Source organism: Haliotis rufescens, unplaced genomic scaffold (genome assembly GCF_023055435.1).
Source record: "Haliotis rufescens isolate VD_foot unplaced genomic scaffold, xgHalRufe1.0.p SCAF_20, whole genome shotgun sequence".
Taxonomy (NCBI): Eukaryota; Metazoa; Mollusca; class Gastropoda; order Lepetellida; family Haliotidae; genus Haliotis; species Haliotis rufescens.
In genome coordinates, this window is record NW_025963891.1 from 12264734 (window position 1) to 12292706 (window position 27973).

General features: G+C 41.7%; 1 protein-coding gene across 1 annotated transcript; it reads right to left on the reverse strand.

The window, feature by feature from the left end:
- Window positions 1-248: 248 nt before the first annotated feature.
- Window positions 249-27765, reverse strand: LOC124131627 (heparan sulfate glucosamine 3-O-sulfotransferase 6-like). The gene is made up of 2 exons (XM_046495024.2): window positions 26924-27765; window positions 249-3890 (listed from the first exon to the last, which is right to left on the reverse strand). Exons 1-2 carry the CDS (start codon window positions 27505-27507, stop codon window positions 3269-3271), a joined length of 1206 nt encoding a protein of 401 aa, XP_046350980.1. The 5' UTR covers window positions 27508-27765; the 3' UTR covers window positions 249-3268.
- Between the last annotated feature and the right edge of the window lie 208 nt (window positions 27766-27973).

Genomic DNA, 27973 nt, shown 5'->3' on the forward strand with positions numbered 1-27973 from the left:
CGAGACGTACCATGTATCAAGCTCAATATATCATATGACTCTAATCAGAGGTATCTGAATGTCAACTGTCATACACTATCTTCCTACTACGTCATACGTTTTGTTGCTCTACACCCTACTCTGTTGGAAAACACCAATTTGAATGTCAAGTAAATGTTTCAGGTAATTTAAGCAATTAACCAAGAGGACTTCCCGCTGAGGGTTTTCCATGGGCAGACTGATAGAATGTGGAAAATACACAGACAACGTTTATCTTAAAATATGTTTATTTGCACTGTTTCAACAACAACATCTCCATGCAAATGGTCCAAGGATCCATAAAGGATCATACATCATTCATACATACAGAAGTCGAGGTGAGACGTCACTCGGATCGGGGCACTGGCAACTCCGGGTATATCGAACTTCGGGATAACCACAACCGGATCTTTAACAATGGTTCGTTACTTCATATATTCGAAATTAACTTGACCATTAAGGTCAGTTAACCCAGCTCAGCTCAAAGGTTAGTAAGGTTCGCTATAACCGATGTTCGATATACCCGATTTCGTAATAGCCGGAGTTGACTGTTTCAATAAAACTTTTGTCATCCTGGTTCTAAAATTATAAATTATTTTAGACAACAGTTTGAATTATTATCACACACTAATCTCATCAAACTTCTTGCCCCTTCTCCAAGCGAATCTGCCATCGACTTCCGGTTCTACAGTGATCTCGCGAGAGATTGTGATATGTACAGGATGATAACAGTACTATAAGTGGACTTTCCTGCGGTTAAAAAATCTAATATTCACAATTTTACATGGATTTCATATGCTACATGCGTATCAGATCGGTGAATTCATATTTGGCAAAACAACGTAACCTCACTGACAACAATGCCTGGAGATAATGAATCGCATTAGTTACTGATGTGAATAGACGTGAATAGCGCATGAATAGAATATTGACCCTGTTTTAATGGACATACGAGGAAATGGATGCCATAAGTACTTGAACATAATTAGGAACACGGGGCATATTTGTGCAACCGATGATGATCTGGTTGACAATCAGTGCCCATAGAATACCTGGGGACAGATTGATATATGCTGTCGAAGCAGTCTCAAGATAGTATAATTGATAATTAGTGGTATTATGCTATATATCAGAAGGTAATCAGTCGTTGTAGCCAACATAAAAGTAGAAATGAAATCGACGTAATTACAAAATATAATAACAGAATTCTTATAACGTATCACATTACAAACGCAAATTTCTTCCAGATGCATTGTGGAATTGAGTTCGGAGTAGTCAAGAATATACACATACCTGAAACTGACCCCGATACTGTTTTAAACAGGAATAATTTAGGATATACAGTGTCTGAAGACACAGTAGCACTTAATGCATTGTAAGAAATATACAACAAATATGCGAATTGCTCAAAGCGTTCACATAACCAACAACAATCCTCGTTGCATTGAACATAACAATAGCTCCGAACAATCTCACGACTAAAATCCATTATTGTTTCGCAACGACAAACAGCAATATTTTAAACGGTACTTTCATTGAACAATATTTTGATTTTCAATAATACTTTGTTTTAATATCATTGAGATTTAAAGCAATTCAAATATGGATTCATTTCATATTTTGGAAAGAAAAAGGAAATGCCCAATGTATAAACGTGTATACTGATTTCTTATGATAATAGTTATGTAACATTACATAGTAATGTCAATATATAGAATACAATGTCGATATCTACACACACTCTCATTCATACAAGGCAATATCACACGCGTGTCAGTGTATATATCTATGTGCAGTTGTCAATATCATCTTGCCTTTACATATGTCCGGACTGGTGGCAGCCGTTCACATTTATTGCAGTTGCCCACGCCCTGAATAAGGTTGAAATTTTGATTAGGCCCGTATTTAACAATAAAAAGACGAGGTCAGAGAAACGACGCCTTACTACCCACGTAACTAAGACCAGGGAGGATGGGGGTAGTCTCATGTCTGTCCCCAACCGCATTCACACCTCAGATCTGAGTTCTTAGTCCGATGGCTAAGCGTTCCACATCCTGAGAGTCCTTTCATCCCAGCGTATGGATCCTATACCCACATGGCTATTGCCCAAGTAAAGGTTAAACTTAACTCCATCCGGGACATGCAACAGGCTGATAGTAACATTAACGCCTGCGCAATGGCAGCTGGTGACATCATCCCATTCCGTTCTGGAGGAAGCATGACAAGGAGGGTTTGTGTGCAACTCATTCAAATCCTATCACATGAACGTGTCCCCACAAACAAATACACAATCTTGGAAGGTGGGTAGAGCTGCAGCATGGGCGTACAGACTCGTGTACAAAAATAAGTACTTTCTGTTACTGGCAATTGAAAAATCTTTTAGGCTTGAAAATAATACATGACGAGGTTTATAAAAATAAGACTTCTCGTCTGATATCTGGCAAGAAAAACATGGCAGAAATGTGCTTGCAGACATTGTGTGACCAACGACAGCAAGAGGACATCACAATGAATATACGAAACTCTACACAGAGAACATATACAACATACTGCAATATCTCTGTCTTTTACAGTTTTGCTGAACTTGCAAAACATAGTTTCCTTAGTTTCCAAAATTGCCTTAAGTAGGTTTATAACAGCGCTTGAAATTACCACGTGCTATGAAGCCACGTTAATCAAGCCAGAACCGTTCCCCATACAATCGTCCAGATTAACAAATGTCCGGATAATTGAATCATTTGAATAGTGTAATGTTCCTTTGTAGCTATGTAAACGTACCAACAGTAATTGCCAGGAATTGTCCGGAGTAACAAGTTTTCCGGACTAACGAGGTCTTAATTTGACGGACACCAGTGACCATTTGTGACAATACTAAGGGTTGAAATAAACTTTACCAACGAAATTAATGTTAAGGTCCAGATGCCCAGATGCCCGGATGTCCAGCCCGAAGGCCGGCCCTTCCGGAACCTCCTTGAGCCATGCTTACATGGTTAGGAATACCATCGACACTATACTTGTTCTTAAAGAGATCTGGTCAAAAGGCATCTGCTTCTTGAACGTCTGTTTCTGTGCAACGATGACATACCATCGCCGGTGTTGGTTCTTCTTCCATCCCAGGGTCGGGTCAGCGGTCAATCAGCGCCATGAGGTAGTACAGTGGGACCAAGAAGAAAGGCAAGAATCTTGTAACACACATATAATAAATTATTTCAATCTCATTTTTATCAAAACGTGACTTTGAGCACCGATATCATGTAGGCCACCTAAAGTTCTGACCAACCATTTGGTAAAACTTCAAGTTGAAAGGTTTATAGAAGTCCCGTAGTCTTTGTAACACGTGGGGGTCAACAGAAGGGTGCTGGCGACCTTTCGTTTTCCCCAAGCAATGAGGCTTGCCACTCCCACCTGGTTTCTTCAGACATGGAAATCCACGAGTCTGATTCAGGTAAAAGTGTTTGTCCGTTATAACCCGTTCTAGACCAAGAAAATCCTGAACTTTGGCCATTTCGCCCGCCGGGTCCACTATAAGTCTCTCCCCGCTCACAAAGTGGAACTGGCGGAGTGGGAAATGTTTGAGCCACCGGTCAAGGTGTTTGGGGTATACTCCAATTCTCACTGCACCCCAAGACGAGTTCACAAGGCCGGTTCTGTTGTCCAGAAGGGCCATTTGTTCAAAGGGTTTCATTCCTGGTCTTTTACTGGCTGCCTGGGTGTAGTCCGAGATGGCTCTGACCACAGGGTCCCTGACCACAACGATCAGCTTCACGTTCCTGGACATGTTGAAGACCTTCTTTGGGACATCGCGAGTGACGAAGTAGCTTGGGGTCTTCTCGACGGTGAGCTGGCCCGGTGTCGTCAACGGCATCTGCTCTCTACAAAAACGAATAACATACGTCAGCTGTGTTGTTACGATCTTAATTACAGAATTCACATCACAATAGCTATCATTGAATGAAGCAATTAATCTTTTGATTGAATAATCCGATACGATATTTACAATTGACTTCCCTGATATGTAGATTCGTAGGTTTGTTCCTGTGCCGGTTTTGTGTATTCATACAAATTGAATTAATATATTGTACATCCCGAAATTTAGTTAACCTTCGTACTGCCATTGGTAACATATGGTAATTCAAATGTTAATTCAATGGCACAACGCTCTTACCTAGCGTTGAAGGTATGCAAATACAAATATGTCATGCATGTCGGTTATATTGTGTCCGTGAATATTTTACATGTTCTTGTGGTACATGTTGTTGGTGTTGTTGGTGTAAAATGGTCCTTGCAATATAAATATTATTGATCGAAATGACCTGTATCTGAACACAAACAAAGCTGGTTACAACGCCGAGAATGAACGTGTTGTGACAGGCTGGCCCGGCCCGGGGTTGATATTAGCTCAATTACTTAACGGATCAGTGATTTGTCCATCTGGTATCCACAGCCCCATTAAACGGCCGGACATGTCATTTACTCCATTCTACTGTAGACATTAATATCCGTTTATTATAGACACTGTTTAGATTAATATTCAGATTTACAATATACTCTTCTCCCGATGAGCAACCGCATATTAATGTACCCATAATAATTCTGATAATTGTTATAATATTCATAACCACGATTGATATTTGGAACTCGCACAGTGGTCATTTAGCAAAATGAATGAAATGGTCCAGTGAAGAGAGCAATTTAGACAAATATATTGTCGGTAATGAGGACGGCAGAAAAACAGCTCGCAGTCGGACACCAGACTAGTAAACATCGAGTAAACAGCACCTTTTATCAGTATCTACCACTGACCGTCATATTAGTTCTGTTTGACTGATAGCGCGGGGTATGGATATACATCAAATCAATTTACGATCACTTTGTCGCCTGAACCAGAAACCCCCTCCCTCAAGTGCAATGACTGATCCTCGAAACACATGCCAACTCGACAAGTGACATACGAACACTGAAGTAGAAAAGATCAGAATCGATCAAAACAATGGAAGCCTTGATCTCCAACACAAATATATCCCGCCCCCCACTTACGCTGGTAAAACCGGGCGGTTGAAGTCAATTTCCAGACATCTTGACGTCGGTTATACGTGGAAGAGTTGCTTGGGAACTTGATAATTTTGACACTACTGGCTCCCCAATACAATACAAAGCCATCACGTTGATCCAGATGAAACGCGTGTCATATTGTATTGTATCATTTCCACGTCCATGTACACATTGTATTTGACAAAATATGAAGTGGAAATGAAAATAATGAGATTGAAATGCATCGACAAATTGTTGGAATGAAGCTTTTACAGAACTCCAACCCGTCAGAACAATCCAATACAAATAATTGCACAACTCTGGTTCAAACACTCTATTGTCTTTGTTACAATGATGTCAAGTTCAAGAGCAACGCGGTATCTGTAATGACTATTATTTTTAATCCAAACTAAATAGAGTTCTAATTGCTTCTATTCTTTAAGGGAAGACTATAAAACATTCCCCTTTATCAATCTCTTTGTGCATACTTTCAATGCTTAACGTTTTCAAGTTTTCAATTTCATCCGTGACTGGTCCAGAGAGATTGAGTGTTGCTTTGTGCTGTGAAGCTTCTGAGCGTCCACGAAGATGTTGTCGGTGTCGCTCGAGAGCCAACCCTCTTTCGTTATCCCATCCCCAGTTCAAGTCACACGGGAGACACGGGGCTAAATTCTTCATGAGTTTAGACATACATATTTGATGAGAGAGTATTAAACTGGTCTCTCGGCTCACAGTCAGGACAACGCTTCAATCAATACCTCCAGTACTGCCCCGTTCTACCACGCCGGGACATTAGCAGGTTACAACTGCCGTTCTTAAACATACGTTACGCGTAATAGACGTAATGATGTTGGTTTAGGATCATTTCGTTACGTAATACACGCGATGCGTAGCGTGCACGTTGGAAAACTGGGAATACAGAAACAGACTTGAAATTCAATAACGTAACGATCTCCGGCAATGTTACTCGAAGTGTATTTTGAGACAAAAAACCGACGAGAAGACATAACAGTCAAGAAAAAAAACTAAGTTATGTAAATTTTGACAGATGTGAAAATTTGATATTCGACAAATCAAATGTGCGTAACAAGTTGAAGGAAACTTTCCGAGGTTACACGCTGATGTCAAAACAGATAAAGAATGTTGTGTATTTCTTGTAGATTCCGGCGATCACATTTTTCAGAACGAAACCTCTTCCTACTTCAAACTGGCGCTGTTTCAGAACCCCGAATGTAAAGAACAACCAATATGTTTTACCTAAACAATTCAAAGACACAGTGAGGCAAAGGGCTCTTCAACTGCGTGTTTTCTAGTTCACTTCAACTTCTGAATTGCGGAAGTTCTCGATGGTGTTACAAGGCTTGCACGACGCTTCTTCAAAGACAGCTGGAGCCGACATTGTGATTTTTTCATTACGTTTTGTTCCAAAGTAGCGTGTTTCTCTCATTGCTAGGGCTTCAAGTCTTTGAAGGTGTTTTACCCTGCCTTCACGGGAAACCTGAGAGCAACAATGAGCTCAATAGATTTCATGAAGAGCTCCAGCTAAATCGCGGCCTTTTTCTCATAATAACCGCAGAATCGTAGGTTTATATTCCCTCCCATTCGGAACGCACTCCTGTCGGCAGGAAGCATCTCGGGTTTATACAAAACACATCCACTAATCAGTACACAGATGTAGGAACAGTACATATTGCCTTTACGAAGCGATTCCAGATGCTTCCGCATCATCGTGTCTCTATCGAAACTCTTCGGAGAGCACAGTGTGGAAGTACGCCTCGGATAAAACCAGACGCATTGCCGGAACACTGTGGGACTTAATGATGCTGTAACTCATTGTCTGATATCCTGCTCTGTCGTATAATTTACTTTTCGATTAAGTAGCAGCTTGTTGATAGAGGGACATGTCTCAGATCAAGAAAAGGCTTAGTTTTAGAAAGCCAAGAGTAGGATTTCAGTCGGATCCATACTACCTTATGGGATACAAAGAATGGGCTTCAGAAATAGAAATGCATACATGTAAGAAATTAAACCCGTGTCTTCCGAGTAGCGAACGGATGCTCTAACCAGTACCCTTAATACCAACCATCCTACGCCCAAGCCGATATCGTGAGCGACGTCCGAATTCAACGACAGGTGCCCTGTTCATCACTCTCATGCATACGAACTTTCACGGGAAATCCCGAGGTCGCCCGACTGTTCCTGAATGCGATGGCTTGGTAAAACTGAAGACCAACATCCATCAACTTTGACAAAACCAACCCTGGTTTCTGTGAAAGTCATCAATATTGTTACATACGATTGTTATAAGTCACCGCGAACATCAGAATCTCATTAAGGCTTGCTTCAGCGCAAGGGACAATATGGTTTAGCTTGGGTTTCATTACCCCCTTAGAACGTTACTGTCCCGAACGTGAAATATTGCCCCGAATAATGCCAGGGTGCTGTGGGAATGTGAAGACAGTTCGTTGTTTTAGCTGCCAATCAATACAGGCTGTGAAACCATCCATTTCATTCACGTCATCTTGTGATCATATAAATTACCCTCTCTGTAATAGGTTGTGGGTGATCCCTGATTGCTCCCGAAACAGATATAATTAACAAGGAGGAACATGTGTAGGTTTTGACACTGTAATTGTATAACGCTGTCTCAGATAGGTGTCGGTCGATGACGGATATGTGGTGAAAGGATGCTTTTCTTTCCAACACGCCAGTCTGGCTTCATAAAAGTTAATTACCTAAATCGTACTCCGATAATGCACCTATATAATGTCTCGACCATCACCGTGTAGACTGCATGCAGTGCTGATAAATATGTAATGCAGATATAGTGTCGGGGGATAATCGCAGTTTGGTAAATCTAGCATGATTCCATCGACTCGGTTTACTGACAAAGTGTCAGATTGCACCTAAACTCTTCCAATTATGGACCGTCATAAACGCTGCTATTACAGTAAAAACTCATTAATTCAACGGCCTTGGGATCTTCAAAAATACGTCGAGTTATCTGCTTGTCGAGCTAAGCGTGGTGTCGATATAAAGCCATATAGTGACAACTATTATGTTGAGACGATATAATATGTGTTCTTATGTAGCTAGTTAATGTATTTCACGCCACTCTTCCTCGACTGATGATAAAGCAATAGCAATGTATGTCGAGAAGTGTGTCGAAACAAGACCAGGGTCCGTTCAACAAAGGGATCTTAGCGAAAGGCTGTCCTCCGTCTATGTTAAAGTATGGGAGAAACGATCGTCTAAGCGCTGATGTAGTTTTAAGGAACGGGGATCAGGGCCTACTTGCACAAAGCCATATTAGTGCTTTTCAGTTACTGTTAAAGTGTAGCAGTAGTCTTAGAGTTAAGATCATTTTGTGCAGATGGACCAGGATAAGGTCAAAATCATGTCACATCGTCGTAAACGACATATACTTCTCAGAAACACCCAACTCTTTGATATTACTAAGGTTAATCTGTCAACGCATTTTGAGCGGTTGCGTGGATCGATGCTTATGGTGTCAATCACTGGAATGTCTGGTCCAGACTCGAATATATACAGACCGCCGTCATATAGCTGGAATATTGCTGAGTACAGCGTTAAACAACAAACAAAACATTTTGAGTGGTACATATGAGAGAGGGAGAGAGAGAGAGAGAGAGAGAGAGAGAGAGAGAGAGAGAGAGAGAGAGAGAGAGAGAGAGAGAGATTCCACTTTATGGGGCTTGATTTCATAATTATTTACGTTTTCAAAAGTTGTAATATATGAAATTGGATATCCGTGTAGACTTATACGCAGGAGTATGAGACGAGGTTACAGATGCGCGCCAGAAGCACGAGTGTTAACGTGTTGCCTTTCTGTTCCTCGCACACAACAGGAAACAACACTCGAGTAGCTCTTAACGTTATGTTGGTATCCGAGCCTCTGCAACCACACCAACCTAACCAGCAGCTGTTGTTTACAAAACAGCAACAACAAAGCGGTTGTTTGGACACAAAAACAACTCCATCTACACAACATCTCCCTGCACCTTCTTATAGCTTAACGGGAAAACAACCAGTCGAGTTTCAAAGAATTGTATACTTTTCTTCTCTTAATGACCTTCTTCACAGAGTGTTCCCCGAAGTCAAGCAACCACATCAAGAGGCTTTCATAGAGTTTGACAGAGTCGCCCTGGGTAGCAGCTCACACCATTATTGAATCATTCAGCTGGTAATGTTTCTCGTAACATTAAACCAACGCCCTGGAAGTAAACATGGCCACTCCGTTCCTGAACACAGCCAGAAGAATTGGTTGAAGACCGCAAGGTTCCATAGAGACTCCTACAAAGAGGTTCATAACAAGGTGGGGGGTGTTGACTTTGGCATCAAAGGTCTAAGAACAACTCTGGACTTATTGGCTGGCACCGCGGTGGTAATGAACGTGGGACAGCCACTCTGGTATCACGAGCTCACGATGCGTGTAACGTTAGGCCAGTCAGAAATACTTACACCCGGGGCGATGTGGTGTAGCCACGTACTAATTACAAGTCTAGGAATAAGTATAATTATTGTGCTTGTTATTTAAAGAAAGTTTTAACGTTGAAGACATGGACTCTCATTTTGTAGGTTTCATGAGGTTATGCATAATCTGAGTTCTCTGTTAATATTAAATTTGTGAAATCGTAAGAGACAAAGATAGTGAGAGAAATAACGATATACGCGGGAGATAGCCTTGCTCCAAGTCTGTACCGAATGGTCAGTCCATGGATGTATAGTGTATACAGTAAACTACGTTTATAACGAACACGATTATAACGAACTGACCGATATTACGAACTTAATTTTTAGTTCCGGCCATTTGTTGCATATATACTGCAAATATGCTTTTAACGAACTATGGTCATTACGAACTTAAATTAGCGGTCCCTTTGAGTTCGTTATAACCGTAGTTTACTGTATAGTAATTCCACCCGTATAATAGGCAAGTCTAGATAAGAATATAGTCCTCTAAAGAGACCAATCTTTTACGGGGACAACTTGTTCTTTTTATTTTATATCATCCAGGAATTGTGATTTAAACTAATAATCATTGCCTTAGAGACTTGTGCAAGCCAAACGGAGAGACAGACACATTGAGAAAGAGAAAGGAAGTGAGACAGATAGACAAAGACAGACAGACAAATAAGGAGACAAAGATAGAAGCATTTAAACATGAACCAGACCCCTGCATTACTGCATGTCAACATTCTATTTCATTACTCTCATCAAGAGATCAATTACTACCCCAAAGATCAAACGGTACTTGAAGCCTAACCAAGCATACAGACGACACGAGCTCAATGCAGCGCCCCACTTCAAGCTCGTAACAGTGTGTCATTGCGGGTCCTATATGTGTGTACCTGGCCACTCCGCCAGCACAAGAACCACTATACATACAGTGTTCGTGCTGGAGAGGCTGTTTTGGGGAGGCTAAGGGGCTATCATGGTGTCAAGAGCCTCCTTGGGTCCCTTGTAACACTAATTTGGCGTTCTTTGTCATTTTACTTGAGGGGACTATTAATTACGAAATGATCCGGAGACGCCCGAGGTGTTGTGTTAGGAGATCAGGTCGATGCAGGTAGGAGAGAAATAGGTTGACAAATGGCGGTCTTTGCACTTTCTTTGAAAGTTTTTGTCAGTCTTTGGCCCAACTACAGTGCTTTCTGTCTAGCCGACGAAGCAAACAATCTACTCTTGTTTTCATGCTTCATTACGGCTTTTCAACCAATCCTGACACTAAAAGCCTGTCATTTCAGAATTCAGAAATTCTGAAGCGCCCATCCGGAAAAGATAACCCGACACCAGACCGGAGTTAACACATTTCGCCCCAGGGTAGTGCGACGACTGTGTTCAAAAGAGATAGGGTGGGGAGATGACAACTTGCAAATGGGGAGATGCTGGTGGTGTTGGGTGGGGGAGGGGTGACAGCGTTCAAACTATGTGTGGGTAGGGAGGAGCGGGACAGGTACATGACGCACTAAAGGACTCGGTTGTTGGATGGGGGGGTTTCGTAGCTACGACTCAATATTTAAATGTCTACATGATCTTGTCTGTCAAATCTTACCACGCCATATTTAGATAAACACATTTTCCGATAGAAAAAAATCTGCCACTGAGGCATTGTTATCCATAGAGAATCTTCACAAAGAAGAGGTCGGCCATTAATGAAGATGAGTCGTTGGGTGCACAGAAACAGACACACAGATTTACATTGCCTAGTTTCATAGTTAAAAACTTGATAGTTTTTATCACATTGTAAGTAAGATGATAAAGACAAGAAAGAAAAATTGTTAACAGCTTCCTAGAAATATACCGTACAAAGCTCTCCCTTTAAATAGTGAATTCACGTTCAACGCAGTTCCAACACTGCGGATTCCTGGTTAGACGTGGCCTCCAGCAACCTATGCTAAGGGGCGATCTAGTTCTGCACCATGACCGTGGAATATATCTATTTTATGAGAATAAAAAAAATCTAGAAATGCATACAAAAGCAAGTCTAGCCAGCTCAAGCTAGCTCTATTCCACATTCTGAAATCAGCATAGGGAGTTTTTTTATTACTTTAGAGTCAAGAAGGATATTGTGTAATATAAGATTTCAGAGACTAATGTTAGTCTAGGGGCAATCCAATGAATCAGGTGGTCAGGCTCAGTGACTTGGTTCAAAGCTGTCACCGTACCCTGACGGCATGGATCGTTGCTTACAATTTCAATCACCGGATTGTCTAGTTCAGACTCGATAATTTAAAGCCGACGTCGTATAACTGGAATATTGTTAGCGCAACGTTACAAAACTTCCAACGTTATTTTGCTTAAGTTTGTGGATAAAAAAATGAACTATAGAAATATCATATCCTTATAGGGCATGTTAAGGTGAAGGTCGGTAATGGCGGCTCCTACAGATAATCTACACTGCTAGAAATTAACACTGTCCAAGACAACAAAAGGACAAGGGTATTGACAGCAGCGAGACAAGCAAGGTGATGATGGCCCTGATCCTCATCAGTGTTATGTCCGGTCGGACGCTTGACAGCGATGATAGATCACACCAGCGACTTGCTATTGACTGACGGAACGCGCAGAGACCTGAACCTGTTCCCCTCCTCATAAGGTCTACGTCAAGGCCAGCGTTGACCGATGATGGATCGTGTATTGCTTTCACCCCTGGACATACCACTTCCGCTGCAAAGAAAAGCCTTTTACTCCGGGCGTTTTGAAAATAATCCAGTTATTTCCTGATAAAATCTTTTTGGCAATTTCTCTCAATCATACGCCCCGAAGATAGAAATTAACTTTAACATTCCTTCAGGGAAAGTTTTATTATCTCCCCTTGGACTGACTTTCTCGTCTCTAAGACAAAAAATGTTTTGAGTTCAAACCAAGCTGATCATTTGTTCCCTTTGTTTCGCTATTCATTGGACTTTAACGTAATAGAACCCGTAGACTTCGCACTCAGATGGCGCCCGAGTCGACTTCAGTGTCATAAATGTGTCATATCAAAGGGAACAAATACTGTACGATATCGTGATTACATCACATCACTATACAAAATCGTAGCTGAATGTATTGGCCATGGCCATGGCCAGGGAAAATCGACAAAGATTATTTTTATACCATTTTGATTCAAACACAAATTTATCTCAAAACGAATATTTACACAAACATGCTTTTTCACAGTAAAAACAAAATAATCAATATTTGAAATCCTTGTAAATATGTTTTAAAGAATATACTGCACACGGAAAGAAATGGTCTCGTCTCTCAACCTTTTTCATCATTAAAATCTGTAATGAAGATAATATGGCGAGTCCATCGTTCACAAATATATCTGTGAAAAAAATGCATAAGAATAATAATACGGAGACCAGTGTATTCTGGCTGAATGACCGGATTGAAAAAATCCCTGCGTGATTCAAGTATAACCGTTAATGGACTGATGTCGAAATCAATAGCTGTGCACGTTGTATGTTACACTGAAATATGAGACGTGTGATATCTTGGATTACGAGGTCAGTTCCAGATTTAGAATATTTCTGATTTACTGAACTCAGAACACTGGCCATAAAACCGTTACTATCACTGAGGTATTGAATGACAAGTGATTTCCATTTATTTCAAATGTTCGGATTTCAGAGATATTGACAATAAATATCAAATTATGGGGATTCCAAAATGTTTGATGTCATCGCGCACAAACCATTGTAGAATATCAAAATGTGTTTCCAGCAAGTTGTCTGGTGTTATTCAAGAAGGTAAAAGACGTTATGGTGTCAGGCGGAATATGATCTCGAGAGAGGGTAGGGGATATAGAAAATGGTACGAGGGTTGGAGAGTAGAGAATGGGTGAGAGAGTATGTGTACCATCTTGTGTTTAACAAATTAAATTTAAAACCATGAAATATTGACCAGTGTAGCATCTGCGTAACCCGTTTGGTAACAATTTGGTCTTTTAACATTCCATGAACCAAATTATTTCCCCTTCAGTCCCGTAGCCAGCGGGTGGGGTGGGGGGTGGGGGGTGGGGGGTGGGGGTGGGGGGGGGGTTATTTTTATAGAAAACAGTTTTATTTGAATCAAGTTGGGGACAAGTGATACTTGTACAAATATTTGCCCCTCCCCCTGTCAAAAAAGTTAACTACGGCCTTGCCCTGACTGTAATGCTATAACCGTTGAAGCAAGTCTAGATTTTCCACCGGTTCAGGTTTCCATCTCACTGAGGCTCCTTTTCAATATAAATGGATTATTTTTTTTCTTTCAAAATGACATATTTTCTGAGACTAAGCATTAGTCTAAGATTTGGCGAGCAGTCCTTGATCATCACATAGCACAATGTATGACCAATATTTATGTCAACTGATTCTCATTATTAAAAAAAGTGGGTTGCAAATTATTAATATCATCACAAGACTGAAAAAGAAATTAACAGAATTACTGACAACAGGTTTGTGGAGCGAGTCTTCTCCAAAGGTCCGCCATATTGTCGCCCTCGTGCCCAAATGGGAAGACGCCGCCAGATGTGTGCTCGGGCCTTTCCCCCTAACAATCACCCCCCCCCCCCCCTCCCAAGACATGCGACATCTCACGCCAAAGAGATGATCCCAATTACTCCCAAATTCCACATATTTAATGGAGCAAGCGATTCACAAATGAGCATCTGCAAGACTGGCCTGTGTGTAAAGCCAGTAGCCCGCATGTGTTCCATACAGCTCCTTACGACTCGTGCCGAGTGTTTGCTCCCTACCCACAACAGCCACACTGCAAACACTTCAATTTGTAAGACGGGGGAAGGGACCAGAAAACACAGTGCAGCGACGCTAAGCGATTATTACCCCATGTTTGTCAGTTCTCAATGCGGACAAGGAGGGAAAACATTCCTCCATCACAAGGTTTTTTCAGCTAGCCACAACTGGCAAATCGTCAATGTTTGGTATACTGAGAGAGTAAATATAGCCCGTGTGTTAAACATGCTATTATTTGGTTGGCACAAATGCAATCATAATGAGGTTTGTGCTTCACTCTGTTGGTATTGCTTAATGTGAGAAAGGATGTGTGTGTAGCTATTGTAAGCGAGATGGACTTATGAATGCGCGCACCCCGAATGGACATGGGAGATAAGAAGTGTCACTTAATTTTGACATTTATGACATGTAAAACGTCCCCAGCATATGTGACTGAGTCAACAGTGGAATACCTAGCCAAATATACCCACACCATGTGACGCTGGACACTCTGCTGCACGCCGATTTGTCATACAGTAAATACGGTTAAAACGAACACGCACGAACTGACGGATATAACGAACTTACTTTTTGGTCCCGACTATTTGCTGTAGTTATGCTGAATATATGCTTATAACGAACTACGGTTATAACGAACTAAAATTAGTAGTCCCTTTGAGTTCGTTATAACCGTAGTTTACTGTATTTGTTTTTAGTTAATTCTACAAGAGGTTATAATGGCGCAGGACATGACAAGTTGGATTCATTGCTTATTACCCCAGCTTGGACTCCGGGTAGAATCGATCCCCAGAACCTAATGACTAACGGTAACGGGTGGTCAGATTCGCTGACTTGGTTCATCATAGGCGGATCCAGAGGGGTGGGGGCCAGGGGTCCGGACTCCCCACCCCTTTTTGAAAACCATATGTAGTATGTTGTAGGCAGCAATATTATCTGAGAGAAAATTTTGATATTTTGGACCCCTCCCTCCCTTTTAAAAATACTGGATCTGCCCTTGTTGATACATGGCACGTCAAACACTGGATTGTCTGGTTCAGACGCGAATATTTACAGACTCCCGTCACATAGCTGGAATATTTCTGTACTGGTGTTAAACAAACACAAACCTATTTGCTCAAAGTGGTAACTACTCATGTGTCGCCGTATCACGCCCTCACTAAAAACACCTCACTTCCCATCAAACTACCCCACAGATAACAAACTGCAGGGCAAAAAAAAGTATACAATTGGAAATAAAAATAAAATTGACCCACAAATCATACAATTTCCTACGATGCACATAGACGCCGAAACACTGCACACTTTAGGTCCAAAACACAACTTTCATACCCGTAACAAATACATCAAAAAAACATTTCTTGTTTGTTCCATTTTTAGCCACCATCAAACTTAATGTATACTTTCTTTTCCCCCGCATTGTATTAAGCTGGTTACTTTGGAAGACAGTTGAGAACCAGTTCAGTTTCTTGACTACTCGTATCATTCCGGAAGTAGTTTCTTACACGGTACGGAAAGGGGCGAGTTGTGACGAATGGCATTGGCTTGGTTGAATCTTGTACAGCACCTATTAGCACGGTGTTCGGAATTCGTTCATGCGAAAACACGACCATGTTCTCGAAGCAGGATATCGAGATACAGATTACAAACGAACTTGATCCCTTATACCATGTAAACGCCAGGGCAACAGGTACATATTTATGCTATTACAAAAATATATTAATGAACAAAGGCTTATATCCACTGTCTTTGTAATGACGCGAGGTGAATAGCAGAACTCTCTATGTCACCAACATAACGTCGATAATGAAACGATTAACCTGCCTGTTTTACTACGCAAATCAAATTAAGGACCAAAATAAAACTGCTGACATGTACATTGCAATTATAGCATTGAAAAAACAACTTCATGCTATTAACCTTTTTCCTTCGAATAATGTAATTTCCTAGTGCGAAAAGCCTTAATGACATAACACTCCCAAGAATTACATGCTAACGTGAATCCTGTAAAAGCTAATAGGTCCCCTAGGAAGGGAATGGTTGTATTGACAGCAAGCTATAGAAACAGTGTTTATTTTGCATGAAAATTCTATGCCCTGTTTCAATAGGGAGTGATTATTTTACGGGAGAAAATTCCGCTCGCAATGACGAGAGAAAATACATACACAGCCAAGCGTCAATGCTTTGCTCAGAAATCATGTAATCATAGTGGACAGGTAATCACTTTATAACAAAGCCCAATCTCCGTCCACAAACAGATTCGATAAATGATCAAATTATCGGCACTATGGAAGAGAACAACTCCAACAAGCTTGCTCTAAAGGATTGGATGCAAGTCATTAACTTGATCAGGTTCTCAAAAGGCCTCGACCAACACAAGTTACGGCAGGGAATCAATGGAACGTTTATACATCCGATAAATGGAACTTCTTATTCAGGGAAATAACAAACAGGAAAAATCAATCCAGTTAACTGATTTATCCGTAAATTACCTTGACAATTCATCCATTTAATAGCCCTGACTCAAATCAGTGTGCCAATTTTCTGAACGAGCACCGTTGGTTGTCTGCTGTGCGTCGTCTGCGCTCGTCTGGTGTCGACACATCCATATTGTTCCGACCAGAATATGTTTTATCAATTACCACATTCCGTGTAACCGAGAGGACACGTAACATAGTCGGCTGAGATTTAAATCTCAACCTAAATGGAATGCTAGACTGTGTTTTGCAACATGTAACGCCGTATTGGCTATCGATAGAGAAGCCTTTCAACGACTATAGCAACAGTGTCGAGAGGGTGACAGCGTGTTGCAGCAGCCGAGGGGACGGGCACTGATTACACAGATGTGTCTAAAGAGTCTGGGAGCCGGTTCCTTTTCCATGGAACAGAATCTGCACACGCACGCACGTAGGCACACACACACACGCACGCACACGCACACACACGCACGCACGCACGCACACACACACGCGCACGCGCATACACACACACGCACACACGCACACACACACACAGCCGACATGCATTGAAACCATAACTTACTCATTTCTACAGGACTGGACACGGCAACTAGAGCGCTAGTCCCGGGACTAGTGAAAATATGAAATAAAAGCGACAAGACCTTTCCAAAGCCACAAGAAACCTCTGCTTTAAAGCGATTGTACGATTGTGACTGTATCATGAGCATGCGTGTATGAACCACCATCAAATAGTGATGATACCAGGTGATCGCGGTATCGGTAGGGGTATTCTGCTCCACCGTGGCGCCCGTCACAAACACATGCAAAGGCAAGTCAATTGTTCACCTGAAAACAACATATGGTACATGGCAAAAAAGGGAACTGCATCGAGCATCGTTTTGGTCACTGATGCGTTAAATTTGGAAATGTCCTCTACATGTCAACCATAACAAGTTTTGAAAGGAATATAAATCTAGTCACACAATTCACTGATTTGAAATGATCAATAGACTAGTCGAAGATAGCTCGCCGCACTACTCAAATGTAATATTTAATTATTCAAGCCGTTCTAACCAAAATAATCTGTTTTGGTATCGCTAGGGAAAAAATCGGGGAATCGTATACTACTTGTATTTCAAAACAATTCCTACAGCTTGCTGCACAAACAAATCCAGTTTTTACTGCATCAAAAATAAGGTAAAAAGCAATTTCCTACTGGATGACCTCTGAGCTTTATCAGTTCAAGAAGCTACCCCGACATGCCATCAGCACTATCAATACATCAGCATCTGTCGTCAGTGCTGAGTATGCCAAAGATAAACTTCCCAGGTGACCAAGATGAGCTCAATCCGCACACAAGCCCCCGGTTCTCCGTGCACCACTTTCACGTAAGCTGGTGACGCGCGCTACGTAATCCTTCTTGATTGCATTGCGTTTGATTATCAAGTTCCTTCTCACGGAACACTCGAGTTATCTCCCATTCCTTTCAGTTATCCCCTCCAAGTCTATCTTCTAGTATCCCGCTGGCTTTGACATTCGTTACAGCGTTGCCGTCATCACTTTGATGTCGTCAAAGTTGCAAAGCTCTCGACACCACTCTCAACGCGAGAGATAACCCCAACCCATGCTAGTAGACTTGCTCAGCGGCTCTTCAGCGCCAGTGGGAAGCTGCTGACACGGGTTTGTTGTGATATGACGACGCCGTATGGGTTAGCATATTATACTCATAATACTCGTACCATACTCAAAATAATAAAGCATATCACTGGCTGCCGTGTTGAATTAAGAGAGAGTGAGTGAGTTAGTTTTACGCGATTTTTAGAAAAATTCCAGGAATGTCACGGCAGGGGACACCAGAAATGGGCTTCACATATTGTACCCATGTGGGGAATCGAACCCGGGACTTCGCGCGACAAGCAAACGCTTTAACACTAAGCTACCCTACCGCCATTAATGAGGCTGTGTTACGTCCCCTTTTATGAAATTTTCGCATTCTTACACCGTTCACAAGAAGATAAACAGTCCAGAAAATGGCAGCGACGACGTTATGGAGACTTTGACACATCGTATAGCGATGACGCCTGATGTCGCGGTGAGCCTATGCTGCCCTCTTCTGAGCCACGGCTGTATGGAGACTGGATGAAGTCTAGCCTGGATCTCAAGGAGCTTTATCAATGACCAGTAAATTATGTTGGTTATTGACACACGCACTCGATGACAGGCCACGAGGAGCCGACGCAAACACGACTCTTGACGATCTCCGTAGTCATGTAACATCCATAGTTGAGAATCTCTCAAATACCTCAAGGATACGCAAATCGTTGTGACAACATCGTTAGAAAATCTGATCCTAATATTCACTAGTCCTGACGTAATACGCTCCAGGGTCACAAGGTTTAATGTCAATCTCATTTTTGTATGACATTTGCTCTTTGCAATCCCGCGACATGGCGTTGGTACCCTTTCAACCCAAGGACAAACGGCCATGTTATCAAACGTGATAAAAATCAAGAAAACGCTAATAATCGAGAAAGGATCAGAAGATGCGTTCAGTTCCTGGAATTGGCAATAAATATACCATTGTTTGTCAGTCTAACGAGGTTTACTGCAAAAGGAATTAATGGAGATTGACAATGATTTTCATAAGCCAAGTGATTATATTGATTATGATAATATAACAAACTCGGAAACCCTAAACAACGTTGATGCGAAACATATACAACAGTAGGCTCAGTAACCTTTAACATATCAGATAAACGCCAGTCGGAGAGATAGTGTAGTGTGCTGCAGTCGCTGAGAGACGCCGTTGTGTGTTGAAGCCGCCGAGAGACAATTTCAGCCAGTTGCAGTTGTCGCTCAAGCTCCTCACACCACCTGACTCACGTCAAATGGAGTCGAGTGCGGAGCTGCTATGTGTGGACAGGCGCGAATTCCTCATTCGGCGCCCGAAGCGTGCGATACCGTCGCCGATCAGATACCTATGTCAATAACCGAGTGTAATGTAGAATTAAACATTTCAACAAAATAACACGTGCATGAAGAGATTTTCGTTTGATAGCACTATGGGCACACAGAGCAGTGTTTCAAAATAAACGTGAGTTTCTCTACACGCGCGCAAACAATACCTCTCGCTAGAAAATAGCCTTCAACACACCTGTCCGCGATAAAAAAATGTTTTCCCTGGAAAACTTATCCATCTAATACTTGACGGAGGCATCTCCCGCCACGGTGGTGGCGTTACCCCGACACTGCCCGAGATGAGGGGGAGATAACCCCGTTCATGACCCACGTGTGTTGAGTTGTATTTATCTTGCTGTGGCGATGGGTGGGGGTGGGGCGCGGAATGCTACATCGAACGTGGGGTCGGGCCAAGAGAGGGTATTAGCCTTCTGTTTGTTATGAAAAGAGGTTACCGAATTGAGAAAACTACGCGGTCGGGTTCAAAATGAATACATCCTTTTTTTGCAGTGGGATTTGATACCTCTGATCCCAGGTGCTCAAATTAGTTTGTTAACCGAAACATTTATTCCGCAAATCGAGATCAACAGCGCCACAACTCAGTCAACAATAGCGACCCACAGAAGCTAATAGTCCTGGGTCTGTAATCTACATGTCATCGTGATGTTCACGGTGGGTCAAATTGCTTGGAACTAAACTGCCGCAAGCTTGCCACCTCACAATCATCACGTCATATACAAGGTCGATGTAAGGAGCTTGGCCCAGTATCACGCTGAACAGATTCCTGATTACCTAGTAACCTTAGAGTCGAGATGCTGTCCACTTGTCATTATCATGTCCTTCTGTCAATCAAATGTCCACCGGTCATCAAAAACAACCCGGGAACACGTGTATTTCATCTCCGCGCGCCTACCCCTCCCAGGTCCGCTGCGGGGTCATTGATGAGACTCTCGAGGTGCGTTGACGTTTGCCATTACTCGACAATAGAGCCACTGTGCTGGGAAATTGTAGACAAGACTTAATAGGCATCGCTGGGATAATGACTAATCTTAGCACAGTCTTCATATTACAGATATCTGGATGCTGGTACACTGTGACAAGATGGCTTCATATCCGGAGACATTGCTCCTGACAACCGATAGTTAACTCTTACACGATACTTCAAGTCTTGCCTTCATTTAAGCTTTACACGTCAACAAATGACACATAAATATCGGGAATGGCGATTTTAATTTAAAATTTATTACTAACCGTTTCCTCTCAAATCCGTTCAACTTCCTGACATTTGTTACCGTTGACAAAAAGTAATTTGAACATTGAAACTGGATTATTCACGAATATGGTCCAAGAATGAGGTATGTTGCGTGATATCACGCCGAGCATAGTGTCGTGTCATCAAGTAATCCTTCCCTGAGACCTTTACAAGGATCATTCATTTTGTGAGACCCGTGGAGATCTGGGGTAGAATAGTTCTTCAGCAACTCATGCTTGCCTTAAAAGGCGACTATGCTTGTAGGAAGAGGCGACTAACGGGATCGGGTGGTCAGGCTCGCTGACTTGGCTGATGCATGTCATCGTATCCCAATTGCGTGGATCGATGCTCATGATGTCAATCACAGGATTGTCTGGTCCAGACTCGATTATTTACAGACCGCGGTCATATAGCTGGAATATTGCTGAGTGCGGCGTTAAACAACAAACAAAATCATTCATTTTGTGATTTAAGAAATTCGGTTCAAGTCAAACTGCAACTTGACCCTAACTTGCCCCGGTCAGAACGACCTGTAGCAGATGCTGATCTATTCATCGCCATCTCCTAGCTTAGACTCTCAAATTCCTGGCTAAAAGATTAGCAATTGATTCATAGAGGCAAATAAAAACATTCCATTGACGTATCTGTAACGTGTCCAATGTGGCCGAGCTATTTGTGTTCTTGGAACTTCGAAATTTACAACCCCGAGCAAAAGAAATATACACCAATGTTTGATGGTGGCTAAAATGAAATGGTTATTCGGTGATGATGTTTTTGATACGGGTATCATAGTTGTGTTTTGGACCTTAAGAGTAATAACGTTTTGGTAACGTTTGTAATGTTTGGTTAATTCCAATTTTCAAGTGTATATACTTTTTGTTTTTGCCCAGCGGGTTATTTTTGTCTGTTTCTCTTTGAGGGTGTTTACACTGTGCTCATGCAGACTTCAGTCCTCGAAACGAGGATTGTACACGTGACCATGCATTTATCATTGACTGTATCTTCACGCAACCACATACACTGCAGTATGAACGTTATGCATGCGCATTCCCTGTACAGATAGTGGTATTGGACTTTGACAAACATAATTTCTTAAAAAAACTGATTGATTGAGTATGGTTTTACGCCGCTTTAAGCAATGTTCCAGTAATATCTCGGCGGGGGACACCAGAAATTGGCTTAGCACATTGTACCCATGCTGGGAATCGAACCCGGGCCTTCTGCGTGACGAGCGAACGCTTTAATCACTAGGCTACCCCACCGCCCCTTCTATAAAACAACGATCCTTGATAGACAATAGACGATAACCTCATATTTAGTTTAGGGTAGTCGTATTCGTAATGCATGTAATTTTTTTAAAAACATTGATGATCCAAATCGTTTGTAATAAGCGTAATATATCTCATTGACTTAATCACATCCTTGCCATGTATATCCATGATATATGTAATATGATTATCGTATATCCGAATATACTATGAAAACGCAATGCCGATTACAAAAGATCTAAAAGAAATTAGTGTTTGTTTATCTTATTTTCTAACTATAATATATTTATATAATCAAGTGACTGATTTCATTACCGAATTCGGTTGATATTTGTCTCGTGATCCTTGTAGACACATCCTCTAACTTTTCCACAAACTGCCTTTAGAAAGTGAAAACGTGTTAACCACATTTCGTCACGATTGCTTGCTTCTACACATATACACCATAGCCATGAATACGTCACATGGATAAAAAAACGTCAACGCCAGAGAATAACTGCTTAAGATTATCCACTGAAACAGATTGCATTGGGCTTTAAAGGAAAACTAGTGGTTACAATTATATGAATGGATACCTGAAAATCAAAGTATTTTCAGTATATGGTGATTACACCTGCTTAACCGCTATGTACAGTTATAAGAATCTGTATGATTCAACAAAGATTCAGATCTTAATTTAGCAGGAATACAAACACAGTTCTATCTAGGAATGCCGCATCATCGTTCTTGCCACTGTCGACTACATCAATTTGTTTCTCTGAAACTGTTTTTAACACAACGGGTTTCGCTAGTGTTTTGTACCTATCTCTGAATATCAGTTAACGAGCTTTAACCTTTTTCACCCCCATCACGTGTATCTTGTTACTGCGCAGGAACGCTGCAGTTCCCTCCCTAAACCTCCTCCCTCATCTACTGCGCCCCCCCCCCCCCCCCCCCCCCCCCCCCCCCCCTACCTACCACCCCCTCTGAATCAACAACCATACACGTCTATATATGTGCAGTGACCGGAATTAAATCACTGGTGATGAACAGCTGAATAATTCAGAATTCCTTCGCCATACAAAGCCAGGTGATAGTACAATCCACGTTGCCTGGCCTCAGTGTAAACATATTCAATAGAAACATGTATATTGTATATGTTTGATAGGTTCTTGTGCAGGGTATTAATACATGGTTTCCTTGGGTCGGCACTCGCTGTTTAGTCATGCTTGGGCGCCAATGTTGGTTATGATTAAATTTCATTTTTCTCGGAGTTCTCGCCGGAATTAGATTGTACCGCGTGGCCTAAAACTGCGTTATAAAGAGACAAGAAAAGAAGGGTTATGGCGTCATAAACACACTGATATGATCGTTCTTGTTAAGCCCGTGGATACAGGCCGCCTAACAAGGAATATTTTGTAAGCGTAGACATAATCAGAGCATAGACGGTGCAATTACAGCCTATGGATAGCTGATCACAATATAAAGAGGGTGTGTGTCTTCATAGCATATACTCTCCCTCACATGAGCAATTCTGCATCCTGAAACGTTACATGTATGGATAAACTGTATTATTACCCGTCTTGTCCAATACAATACACGCGACATTCATTTTTTTTCAAATGCATCAACGCACTTAATGCCATCGAACTGATGCGGCGAGGTAATTTGTAAATATGCTTAATTCTATTCGATAAGAAAAGAACAAAACATAGGTCGATCAATCTCAACTTATTTAACAATTTTATCTGGAGAGTTATGGGCCGTGGTTGACGAGATATAGCCATGCTACTCTGATATGGCCATTAGACAAGGCGTGCTGGTCGGACAACCGTAGCATATGTGCTGGTCAAATCATACTATTATCCTGTATCCAATATAACTATTGTCAAAGGACCGTATTTAATTTACCTCTAAATGACCGCTGTCCACTCGTCCAGTGATGGTTGAAGTTATCAGCTTGATCAACTAAGTGACCGCTAATGGCGGTATCACTTCCAATGACGGCCCCCATTTTCAGCCACGAACACACTCATTGTATTTAGAATTTCTGGTAGCTACGTTGCTATTTCAATGAATACGTCGACAATGACATTAACATGGAAACAGAAAATACGGTATTACTTCTGGATTTGGATCGATCAAGGACCTTAAAATCAAACAAAAACTCCCTTAACGTTACAAGAGTCGTGTAGTACATCACTTCAACAGCATGGACGTCATATTTCCATCTATGTATGTTTATCAAAATATAAATTCCTTAATTATCGTATCATCCAATCATTTTTTTTATTGATATCTGAACTTTTCCAGGACATGAAAGCGTTGAAGCCTTAGGGTACACGATCGTATTGGAGTTTTCATAAACGCTGTGATGTTTCATCGTCGGGCGCAATCACAGTGCCTGTTACGCTCAATGACTGGTTTACCTGGGAAACGCGTTAAAACTGTGCAGCTGATGAAAGCATGTTGTGTAGTTAATGGTGTCGTTAGTAGACCATATTAATCAAGCCAGGTTACACTAGACAGGCAACCAGTCAATACTGACTCAACCGTCCATTCGGCTCATACACAGACATGACACATCACTCAAACTTCAGTCACATTGCTCTTTCGACATTTTTTTCCTTTTTCTCGCCCATTAAAGACATTAGTCTCTTCTGTGTCTCGTGTCGCAGGTGTTCCCGGCTATTATCTTACCTGTAATTTGTGCGTGTCAACACCATCGCACAACCCACATCTATTTCCTAACAATTTCAACAGACGCCTATTGTTAACTCAATTACAAAAGAAGGTTTCTTAACCTCATCTATCCCAAATTACGTTTAAAGAAGATGCGCGCGAGTGTCGTCTCGCGTGTAACACTAGTGTCACTTCGGGTGTAACATTATCCAAGTTTAAAGCAACTCAACGCAGTGCAAATTCACACCTGTTCTCTAAAAGGAATAAATGAACACAGGTAACATGCAGTCTCTTCAACCAGGTCGTCCCTTATCTCATAGTTCCTATTGTAATCCGTTACCGTCCTCTAACGCTCACTGCAATGTATAATACACGCGAACGATTTCATCAACAGGCCTTTTCAAATTTCTGAAAAATGTTGATCTAAAAAAATCTATGTTCCAAAGATACACAAACTAAAGTAATATAATACCTACTTACAATTAGTGCGTTATTCCATGGATAAATAATTTACATAACCTATGGTAACATCTCTCAAAAGACCAACGTGTTGTTTCTATGACAAGTGGCATATAGCTTCTATCGTCTTGGGGAAGACTATTCAATTGCTATTATCGGCTTCAATTGAGTTAGAGATAAAATTAAAATGCTCCGAGGACCATTAGCTGATAAACGATTGAACGTACTTGAGATCGTTTTGCAATGGTCCAAATTGTCATGAAAACGACACGGTCGTTGCTACGTCAAGAAAGACAGATCCAATATGATATTATATTCAAAGCTCGTGCTACTGGTGTGTGCTGTGGTGTTGGGCCTCTGGGTATCACATACACCTGTACATGACAATCAGCCGTTCAAATTGCCTTTTCCAGTTCCCAGAGGCAAATATCAACGAGGACACAAGGGATCTGCATGTACGTTGAACGAAGGTGTGAATAGATATTTCGAAGGAGCAAGCCAGAAGACGTTCGAACACACGAATGTTTTAGTCGCTATCAAAATGGCTTTGCTAGTTTCAGTATTTAAACTCGTTTGACATTTGATAATATTTTATAGTTCATTTTATAGACAATGATATAACATTGTATGTATTTACCAGAATAAATACATGATCAATTGTCTGGTCCAGACTCGATTATTTACAGACCGCCGTCATATAGCTGGAATATTGCTGAGTGCGGCGTAAAACAACAAACCAAACCAAATCAAACCAAACATGATCAAAATCGACGATAAGAGACTGGACACGAAGGTTTAAAAAATGATTGCAAATATTTTTGTTCTTACAAATATGTAATATAAGTGATGAGAAACATGTGACGTCGTACACATTGCGGGAAATTATAAAGTCCAACTTGTAGGGTATAGTCACGAGATAAACCAGCAACAACTTTGAGAAGATGCAGAATAAACATGATGTCATCGAAGACTCCCCGAGCTCTCATTCTAAACTATTCTCGCAAGGTATGCAACTATCTGCGGCCTGTCATGACTATCCTGTTGTTAGCTATCGTGTTAGTCACGGAAGTTATTTGGTGAAGATTAAACTTCAAACTTTATCCAACGTGTACTTGACTCGACGTACCTGTCATAACCATCTGTCACACCCACCCACCTGAGTTATCAGCAACATGCAATCATGAAGATACGACACGGGCACATTCCTACTTTCAAAGAATCATTATCTCGATGAAGTATAATTTTAATATAAAAAGATATAGCCGAGTACACGTGGAAAAGACACCAGGTGCAAATGTATCTGTAGCCATGTAGGTTGTGTCTAAATATATGTTTGTGTTTGTTCCCGTGCCAATGTCTGTATAAATGAACTGCCTGTGTTGAATATGTCAAAGTATATGTATGTATATCAGATATGTCTTCCCTAAGGTTCTATATCTAGCGTTTTTAAACATGCACAACCCCAGCCAACTTGGCCTGAAGACATAAATACATGGACGTAACACAGAACCCTACCCCATCCCTGCCCCGGAGATGGCGATGTCCCCCTGTGGGCGGATCTGTTCGACTCACCTGTACCATGACAAGCCCTCATGGTAGTTCCTGTCAAAGAAGTGGGGTTCGGGCCCAGTTGCCCGAATTCGGGGGTGAATCCTGAGGAACTCCAACAACGCCCTTGTACCGCCTTTCTTTACTCCAATAATAATCGCATCAGGGAGTTTCTTTGTAGCGTTTGATACCAGGGAGGGGTTAGTCCTGTAGCCCTCCTTGAAGCCAGAACTCAGGGGGTTAACTCCGGGGGGGACAACACCCCCAACCGTCCCGTCACCATCATCATCCACGTAAATGTTGCTGTCACTTAATTCGCCCGGGGGGTGATTGGTATTATCCAGTGGACCCCCGCCAAAATGTCCTGAGTCTGGCGACACACTAAAATCTTTATAATTTGCATCTTGAAGCATTCTATTATGACGAATGACTTTTTCTGGTGCTTGGACATTGGGCAGCGTATTCCTGACCGCTATGACGTAATCATTGCCGCTTACAGGCACGGCTCCTATCACTGCCAGATTGTACGCACTTAACATCAATAAAACACACAGCATTATGCCTGCCAAAATCACTCGAGGCTTACATCGGAGACAATATTTTAGCATATCCAAAGGCACCAAGTGAATAGGCGACTGTCGTAGGGCTGAACATAACCCATGATCCCGTCCCGCCTGTGTCTTGCGTTGCTGTCATTCCATATCTCATTACAAGTGGGCACTCAGGGTGTCTACAAGTTGTATCACGGTGGCTTGTCACTGTTTGAACACTTGTAGTCCGTAATCTCACATTTTAACATAACTACAAACTCCCCACCTCTCGCAAGGCCAGTCCGTTCCCTATACTGTCAAATGTTATCGTCGCGCGAGTAAGCTGAAGTCATGTGACTTGGCGCTGCGTATTGATTGGTCGAAATTCTCCGGAGGCAGTCCCGAGCGGAGATGTGAATGGGAGCCGTTGAGCCACACTGCATGAGAACCTCAGTGATTTGAACGATATGCTTCGACTACCACCTATCCTGAAGCTACAAACTTTCTTTAAATGAGGCCCTCGCTAAATGATGTCTTACAACGA